General features: G+C 42.6%; 1 protein-coding gene across 1 annotated transcript; it reads right to left on the reverse strand.

The window, feature by feature from the left end:
• Window positions 1-452: 452 nt before the first annotated feature.
• Window positions 453-9,409, reverse strand: LOC113431470 (endonuclease domain-containing 1 protein-like). The gene is made up of 3 exons (XM_087968873.1): window positions 9,289-9,409; window positions 2,415-2,738; window positions 453-1,537 (listed from the first exon to the last, which is right to left on the reverse strand). The coding sequence occupies exons 1-3, from the start codon at window positions 9,304-9,306 to the stop codon at window positions 1,022-1,024; spliced, it is 858 nt and encodes a 285-aa protein (XP_087824999.1). The 5' UTR covers window positions 9,307-9,409; the 3' UTR covers window positions 453-1,021.
• Window positions 9,410-9,629: the final 220 nt, after the last annotated feature.

Raw genomic sequence — 9,629 nt, forward strand, 5'->3', positions numbered from 1 at the left:
TGCGCCGTTGCCTCGCATCAAGCCAGCATTCCTCGGCTTGATCCTCAGTCAGAGGCTCTGATACGTTCTCCTGATTATCTGCCGACACCTGAGGCACAATCAGGGGGAAGATCCTGCCGAGGAGGAAAGTCCTGGGGAGGAAGGCAATTCCAAATCCTCTAACAAAGCAGGCTCAAGCCTCAGAGCCAAATCCTCCCCTTCCTCACCGTCCAAGTCTGTGTCCTCTAGCAAAGCAGGCTCAAACCTCAGAGCCAAATCCTCCTCTTCCTCATTTACCAAGTCCTCGACCTCTGACAAAGCAGGCTCAAACCTCCGAGCCACAACAGATTAGATAGATAGATAGATAGATAGATAGATAGATAGATAGATAGATAGATAGATAATATTGTGCAAAATGGAATGGTCAAATTTCTAGATTGGTATACTGAAAGTCACACACAAGGACACAGATCTTTGATAAGCAAGTTTATTGGATGAAGTAAGAAAGCTATTGAGACAGAATTCTAGCAGTCATACATACAAGGATTGCGTGCAAGACACTTTTTTCAGCATTGACATAACACCATACAAACAAATTGTCATAACTTGAGGACTACTTGTAGCAAATATAAGCGTTATATAGCATAAAATCAAATTTGATTCCTATAGGGCCTCTTCACTCCCACACAGCCCATTGGATTGAAAATTGTTCCTTCCCGCTGCAGTTTCTTTTTTTAACAAATTATGCATGGGTTGAAATCACATAAAGCCCATCCAACCTCTAAACTCAAATAAACAAGATCCTGTTTTAGCTGCGTCAGTACTTTGCCCTTCACCTGATTATTGGATTCATTTATTTTCTGCTGTTGCTAAATAATCTGAAGCATAATCTAATCAAACAGCCTGGAATTTCACAACATTTAGCAGGAAAAAGAAAAAGCTACAGTTCAAACCAGAATTAAAATTAACTGCATTCCTTCCATATGTAGAACAACTAAGCTGCTTGGTTTGTACTTTGCTTTCATTTGCTCTGGGAGCTCAGTTAACAAGCATTATTGAAAAGATCAATTGTTTTCTTCCCGTAGTGTTTAGCAAGTTGTCCTTGCAGCTCCCCCAAGGTAAGATAGACTACATTATTCTCGTTATTTTTAGCAATGACTGCCCAGGATCTTTTGCCTTTTTGAAGCACACAACAACCTGCAGCCCAGATATGACTGGGTACATTCACTCTGTTATTGATCTTATTATTCCCAGGTACAGAACCCACAAGGATATATGTTTCACGGCATCCGTCTGTATTTATATGTTCTTCATATTCTCTCCATTGTCCCTGATTGAGGGCACTAAACTGGGGCACAATGTTGGTTAAGGTGAAGGTTGCAGCTTTGCTATCCTGATCTGGTTGATGGAACGATGGCACCAAGTGTCCCCTGTCCTGCCGAACAGCTGCTCGGTAATCCCGGTCAACAGCCTGGTTGCATTCCAGGAGGTTTTGGTTAATCCCACAGGTCGATTCCAATTCCATGCTTTTTCGATTTTGATCCCCAGGCAGGGCAAGCTAGGAATAAGAAAAGACAAGCATTGTCTCTGATTCGCATTTCCACAACGCTGAGTCGAAGACCCTGAATCTGGGGAAAGAACTGTCATAAGTCATATGGGGAATGGGGTGTGGGATACTCCGCCGAGACAGATTGGACAGCATCTGCCAGGCATCCCAGCTCACAGGGCAGTTTCTGGGAATTCTGCAAATTGAAACTCCAGATTGTTGTTCTTGAGAAGCCCACTTTAAACTATCTTCCAATACGGAATACACTACAGTGGTGGTATTCAATTTTTGTTACTACTGGTTCTGTGGGCGTGGCTTGGTGGGCATGGTGTGTCTTGGTGGACGTGGTGTGGCTTGGTGGGTGTGGCCTGGTGGGCATGGCAGAATGAGGTTACTACAAAATCTCCATTCCCTCCTCACCCCATTAACCTGCTTTCCAGTTCCGTTCTCCTGTGCAGGGCAACCAAAGAAGACCCAGCCAATCAGCTGGGACTCAGGAGGCAGAGAATAGAGGGGACGGGGCCAGTCAGAGGTGGGATTTGCCGGTTCTCCAAACTACTCAAAATTTCCGCTACCGGTTCTCCAGAACCTGTCAGAACTGGCTGAACACCACCTCTGAATTCCCATTGACCTTGAAATGTCAGGGTGATCTCTGAACTTGGTTCTTTGGGGAAAGAATCAGATGGAAGTAAGACCTTGCCAATGTGGGCAGTGAGGTGAACAGTCTTACGGTCTTCTTACAGTCTTTGCTCCTGGGGAACCCTGGGAATAATTATGTATAAATCACTCTTAAATCTACTGTCTTGTCTTATTTCCTAACCACTGACTGTTCCTTAAAGGTCGCCTCTATCTGATGAATGTTTAGTTTCAGGATAGGAGCTCCTCTTACCTGCGGTTCAATCATCCAGTCCTCTGATCGTTCACCTGCACCAGGGTTATACTTATATGCCGAGTACATGGGGATGCGCCGAGTCTTGTCATACATTGTGGCAAACCGATACTGGTTTCTATACCTCTGGCAGATTCTGGCCGGATTCATCGGGCTCAAATCGGGGGGTTTCCCACCCAAGAAGAACTGATTGCAGGGTCTGAAACTTTGTACCACCTCCCCAGTTGCAGGCAGGAGAAAAGAGGGAGCCAGGGAGAGGAAGATCCACAGCAGCAACATGGCTGTGCGTTTGGTCAGTTGGCCCTTCAAGTGGAACTTTTCTGGCTGAAAAAGAAAAAGAACAATGACAAATCTCTGATTTAGCAATTCTTCCTTTTTCCACGAAGAACTGAAGAACTGCAGAAGAAAAGAGGCAGCCAGGGAGAGGATATACACAAGCAACATGGCCGTATGCTTGGTTGATCCTCTACTCTAAGGGAATCTTTCTGCCCCCCAAAAAGTGAGAATAGAATAATGATAAATTTGATTCAGCAAAGTTCCATGATGAATGTGAGAATGGGTTTGAGGTTGGGTTTTGCCGGAGGCGCCTGAAGTCCAGCTGGTCCTCCTGGTCAGATGGAGGCCAACCAGATTGTGTTTTTTTTAAGATAGATAGATAGAATTCTTTTATTGGCCAAATGTGATTGGACACACAAGGAATTTGTCTTGGTGCAAATGCTCTCGGTGTACTTAAAAGAAAAGATACATTCATCAAGAATCAAGAATCATCAGGTACAACACTTAATGCTAGTCATAGGGTACAATAAGCAATCAAATCATACTCGGAAACAGTCAATATAAATCGTAAGGATATAAGTCAGGGTCCCCAACCGCCGGCTGGACCGGTCCGGCATGGAACAAGCCTTACCGGGCAGCTGGTTGCTGGGCGCCGCCATCTTTTTCGGTAAAAAAGCAATTTTTCGTCAAAAAGATGGCGGCGCCAGCGCTCGTGAGCTTTTCCGGGTAGAAAGCCATTTCTACCGAAAAAGCTCACGAGCGCTAGCGCCGCTTTTTTTGACAAAAAATCACTTCCAGTGACGTCACCGGAAGTGATTTTTCGTCAAAAAGATGGCGGCGCCCAGCTGATGCCGGAACCGGGCACGCGGCGTCGAAAAGGTTGGGGATCCCTGATATAAGTGACAAAGTTACAGTCATACAGTCACAAGGGGAGGGGAGGGGTGATAAGAAGTGATGAGAAGATTAATAGTAATAGTAGTGTTGACTTAGTAAATAGTTTGACAGTATTGAGGGAATTATTTGTTTAGCAGAATGATGGCTTTTGGGGAAAAAAATGTCCTTGTGCCTAGTTGTTCTGGTGTGCAGTGCTCTATAGCATCATTTTAGGGGAAGGAGTTGAAACAGCTTATGTCCGGGATGTGAGGGGCATGTAAATATTTTCACAGCCCTCTTTTTGAGTCGTGCAGGTCCTCGATGGAAGGCAGGTTGGTAGCCATTGTTTTTTCTGCAATCCTAATTATCCTCTGAAGTCTGTGTCTGTCCTGTTGGGTTGCAGAACCAAACCAGACAGTTATAGAGGTGCAGATGATAGAATGTCTGGAATGATGGTATTGAATGCTGAACTGAAGTCTACAAAGAGGACCCTTGTGTAGGTATTTGGAGATTCAAGGTGTTGTAGGATGTAATGCAGAGCCATGTTAACAGCATCATCTGAAGATCTATTTGCTCGATATGCAAACTGCATGGGATCTAACAGTGGATCTGTGATGGTTTTCAGGTGAGACAGCACTAGCCTTTCAAAGGTTTTCATATCTACAGATGTAAGAGCAACTGGTCTGTAGTCATTTAGTTCCCTGATGGAGGGCATCTTTGGCACTGGGATGATAGAAGAGCTTTTGAAGCAAGAAGGAATAGATGTGCCACGTAGCACATCTCTAGTGATTTATTGAAGATTTGGGTGAAGATTTTCACTTCTAGATGGAAGAGCAGAATGGTGGGAAGGCAAGAACTGATAAACAGGCGAAGATGGGAAGGGCGAGGAAGGAAAGGAAAAGGAAGAAAAGAGAGGGAAGAAGAAGGAAAGAAATTAAACAGGAAAGGGAATTGATTGATTGGAGAAGAGGAGAGGGGAGGGGAAGAGAGGAGAAGGGAGGGAGGGGAAGGAAAGGAAAGGAAAGGAAAGGAAAGGAAAGGAAAGGAAAGGAAAGGAAAGGAAAGGAAAGGAAAGGAAAGGAAAGGAAAGGAAGTACAGGGAAGGGAAGGGAAGGGAAGTGGAAAGTTTTCCCCAACAGACTCTTAGGAACAGAGAAGAGTTTCACAGGAGTGGCCTCAGATGAGGAAAATGAAGAAGCAGAAGAAAGATGAAAAAGAACAGGGATGGGGAGGGAATGGAAGTGGTGAATAGATAAGGAAGAGCAGAAGGAAATGGAAGAGAAAAAGAAAGAGAGGGAGGAAAGAAAGGGAAAAAGAAAGGGAAAGGAAAAAGGTAGGCAAAAGGGAGGGGAAGGGATGATTGGGAAAGGAAAAGGAGGGAGGGAAGGAAAAAGGAAAGGAAAGACAGAGGGAAAGGGTAAGGTTTTCCAAAGACGCTCTTATAAAAAGAGGAATCTAACAGATTAACAGAGTTGGAAGGGACCTAAAACCATTTCTGACAAATGGCAGTCCGATCTCCTCTTGAAAGCTTCAGGGGATGAAACTCCCTCAACTTCTGAAGGCATGGGTTGGTTGTTCTCACTGTCAGAAAAGTTTCTCCTTATTTCCAAGGTTGAATCTCTCCTTGTTCAGTTTCCATCCATTATTCCTTGTCTGGCCTTCAGGTGCCTTGGAACAGGGGTCGCCAACCTTTGGGACCTCAGGGACCACCAAACTCATAATTTTAAATCCCAGGGACCACCAACCGGTTCTGTGGGTGTGGCCTAATTTGTGGGTGTGGTTTGGTGGTCATGTGAATGGCTGGGCATGGCTTCTATGTAAATATTATAAATATATAAATATTGGTTTTTTTTATAAAAAAGAGCAACTTTTACCCAAAATCAGGCAAAGCAGGCAGGCAGATTGAGTTGCTCACAGAATAGAACCTTCAGTCCTAAGGGTGGCTCTTCCTGTCAGTGAGAACAATTAACCAGTGGAACTGCTTGCCTCCAGAAGCTGTGGATGCTCCAACACTGGATGTTTTAAAGAAGAGATTGGATAACTATTTTGTCTGAAATTGTGTATGGTTTCCTGAGCAGTGTGATAGCAGGTTTCCTGAACAGGGGGTTGATGGATTTCAAAGACCAGTCATTGTGCAGGGTGCCAAGATGTCTGACTGCTTGGGCAGCGTTTATTCTTTTCATATGATTTTTACAGGCAGACAAAAGCAACATAGATACAGCATCAGGATTGGTGAAAGCCCCCACCAATGCTTAAGAATAGTAATGATCTTAACAGGTGAAATCATTGCTCAAATCCTGGACTTACCAGCCTGGGACAGGGAGTGAGATCATGCAAAGAGGCCCATGTGCATTAGGCACAGCAGTATGCTTCATGCGCCCTCTACAGGATCTCTACTACTACTACATCTCACTCTTTTTTGTTTTGTTAGGCAAGGCATAGTCATAAGAGGGGTTAGTAAGGGGATTATAATAATCAGTAGAAGAGCACACTTGCAGTTGTTTATACAGGGCATATACCTGACCCTGAGGCAATGGAGGAGAGGGTTTGGGGCGAAAAGCTGTGATACATATGTTACAAAGAGAAGGGAGACATTGAACAAAGCAGCACCCACTAATTAAAGCACAAATAATAACTACATAGCGTAGACTATTTCCCATTAAGCTTGTGGGCAACCAAGCCCAAAAGCTTTCCCACCAAGATCCTAAATTATCAATTTTCAAATCCGAGGCCAAATTGTGTAAAATATTAAGCTGGTGCTGGATGGTTCATGACACATCAAACAAATTAAAACAACATAGATTTCGTGGTTGATTGTTTGAGATAGCTGAAGAAGTAGCATTAATTGTTTTTTGCTAAATTACATGCAACAGAGTTAATGTTAAGGTGAGTGCGAGCAGCAATTGCTGGCACACCCTCTATAGACAAAGCTAGCACTACGTATTCTGCTTTATTAAGTAAGGTTGTTTCAGAGTCACAAGTGCTATCTAGCGTGACCCCTCGTCGAGAAAGATTTGAAGGATAAAGTTGTTGTTTGGAAAGCAAAACAGGAATCAGCCGGCTAAGGCAGCATTGCGCATCATTAATATTAGCAGGAATATAATTAAAAGTTTCTTGACCATATGTAAAAAAAACCATCCTTGCGGTAGCCAAATATGGGCAAAGTTAAAGAAAGTCTCTTCCAAAGCTGTGCAGTTCAGAGTAGGTGAGCTAATGGGATAAAAGTGGGGGTTTTTACTAAATGATGTACAATTAATTATTTTTACACAGGTTATATTTACAGGGACTGATACCATTGAGGTGTGTAAAGCAATTGCATCAGGGGTTGGATAATAAGCAGCAAACTCCCAACTAGATATAGCCTTATAGTTAAAGTTCCCATGTAATAAAAATCCGCTTAAGCCAGTGAAGTTTTGAATTACTGCAGAAGGAGTGCAGACAGGAACTAAACATGTAGAAAGCAAATGTTCCGTATCATAGGTTTCAGATAAGCAAAATACATCATTCTGTGTGATGCTAGCCAAGTGCACCCATAAGTTTTGCTTCATCCATTGCTCGAGTGAGTGTTTGGGTGGAATAACAGCCACTGTTGCCAAAGAACAGCTGTAAACAAGCATAAACAAATGAGCCCTGATTGGATACTGCGCCATCTGTAGAGTCACATTTCTGGAACCAGATCAGGGATCTGGTGTGGTGCCACGACATCCTTGGCTGGGTGGACACAACGAGCTGGAATCCACAAAGGTCCTGTAGGAGTAAGCACAGCAGCATAGCCCTGCCCCAAGTAGTTACATTTTGAATAGAAACATTCAATTGACTTAAGGTAAAGAGAAACATTCAATTGATTTAAGGTAAATAATAGTTTTTAAATCTGTTTTAATCTGTTGTTGTACCCACAACAAATTAAGGACCCTTTCCCTCCTTTTTTAAAATTTATTTGTGGAGGCAGTCCTTAAAGGACTGATGAGCATGTTCCATGATGGCTATATTCCAGGTTGTACAAAATTGCAAAAAAAAACAAAAACGATGAAGAATAGGCTGGCCCCTTATCAGTTTTCAAAGACAAAGGCTTGTTGAAAAAAAAAAGTCTAAAAACAAAGTAGGTAAAATATGAACAGCAGCGTCAGCATAACTATTGCCCGCAGAAAGAGGCCCAGGAAGTGGGGAGTGACTACGAATGTCTTCAGTCTTATAGTAGCCATTGCAAAGTTAAAAATAAGGTCATGAGATTAGGGTCAATCCTGGCCGTGATATAAGCACCTGGGAGATTAAAAGAATGAGAGTCAGAGATTAAATTGAAAGGACAACTATTTGTCTGAAATGGTATAGGGTTTCCTGAGCAGGGGGTTGATGGATTTCAAAGACCAGTCATTGTGCAGGGTGCCAAGATGCCTCACTGCTTGGGCAGAGTTTATTCTTTTTATATGATCTTTACAGGTAGACAAAAGCAACATAGATACAGCATCAGGATTGGTGAAAGCCTCCACCAATCCTTAAGAATGGTGATGATCTTAACAGGTGAGATCATTGCACAAGTCCTGGACTTACCAGCCTGGGACAGGGAGTGAGATCATGCAAAGAGGTCCATGTTTATTAGGCACAGCAGTATGCTTCATGCGCCCTCTACAGGATCTCTATTGCTACTACAGGGGGTTGGACTAGAAGACCTCCAAAATCTCTTCCAACTCTGTTATTTTGTTCTGTTATTCTGACTCCTCATGGAACACCAGACAAGATTGGAGGAAATGGATCACACATCTTAAAATTGCCAAGTTTGAGAAATGCTGCTTCACAACACAACACTTACAGGCTGCAGCAATGAACTTTGGCAAAGTAACAAGGATAGAAGAAAAAGAAAAGTTGTAAAGTGGGGCAAAACTCACTTAACAAATTTCTCACTTAGCAACATAAATGTTGGGCTCAATTGTGGTCATAAGTCAAGGACTACCTGTATATAAATCTCCTATGGAAGGCAGGCTTGTTGCAATTGTTCTTAACTATTGGTCTTTAATAGAATAGAATTCTTTATTGGCCAAGTGTGATTGGACTCACGAGGAATTTGTCTTCGGTGCATAAGTTCTTAGTGTACATAAAAGCTATAAGTGATAACTCCTGATCATAGTCATCATAAATACATTCATCGTGAATCCTAAGATACAGCACTTAGTGATAGTCATAGGATACTAAATAAGCAATCAACATAAATCATACTAGGAAACTAAATAAAGCAATATAAATTGTAGAGATACAAGCAAGAAAGTTATAAGCATCAGTAGACAAAAGAGATAGGTAATAGGAAAGATGGGAAGAATAATAGTAATACAGTCTTAGTAGATAGTTTGACAGTGGTGTTAACTGTCCGTGCCTGTCCTGTTTCGTTGCTGTACCAAACCAGACAGTAATAGAAGTACAAATGACAGATTCAATCATTCCTTTGCAAAACTATATCAGCAACCCCTGAACTTCCTGAATTGACGCAGGAAGAACATTCTTTCTTGTGAAAATAGAGCCAAAGGGGGGAAAGAGTTTTTATTAGCAAACCACAAATCGAAGTCCAAGCATCTTAAGGAAGAACTGCTGTAAAGCATATGCTAAGCAAGGATATCTTCCTGCTCATTTCCCTGGTATGCCAAGGAAGTTGATAGCTGAGAAAGGAAAACGCCCCCCAGGGAATGACTTCATTTAACCTGAACAAACAGGCTTACCTTGTCCTATCAAAACTTACAATGTATAATACTTTCATACCCTCTTATTACCGTATTCAGAAGTTCTTGCAAATTGAGGGCGCTGTCAACTCATAAAGCTTTTCTGGCTTGCTTTACAGGCGCTTCCTCAGCACACCTACTTTTATTGGGTGACATTTGATACCCAGGACATGGTTCCAGGATTACACAACCAGCAATGTGGATTGCTTCACTCATTTCAAAGAAATCACAGCAAAGCCAGCAAATAGAAAACGAAAGTGTAGGGTTCCTTGTAGAAACACACCCAGATGCAGGACCACTGGGGCACAAGGGGGGGTGGGAATTCTTATCTATAGCCTATTCAGCAACTTTTAAAGCAAAG

Source organism: Notechis scutatus, chromosome 6, assembly GCF_049901735.1.
Source record: "Notechis scutatus isolate UNSWTSFEM ecotype Mainland chromosome 6, rNotScu1.2, whole genome shotgun sequence".
Lineage (NCBI taxonomy): Eukaryota > Metazoa > Chordata > Lepidosauria > Squamata > Elapidae > Notechis > Notechis scutatus.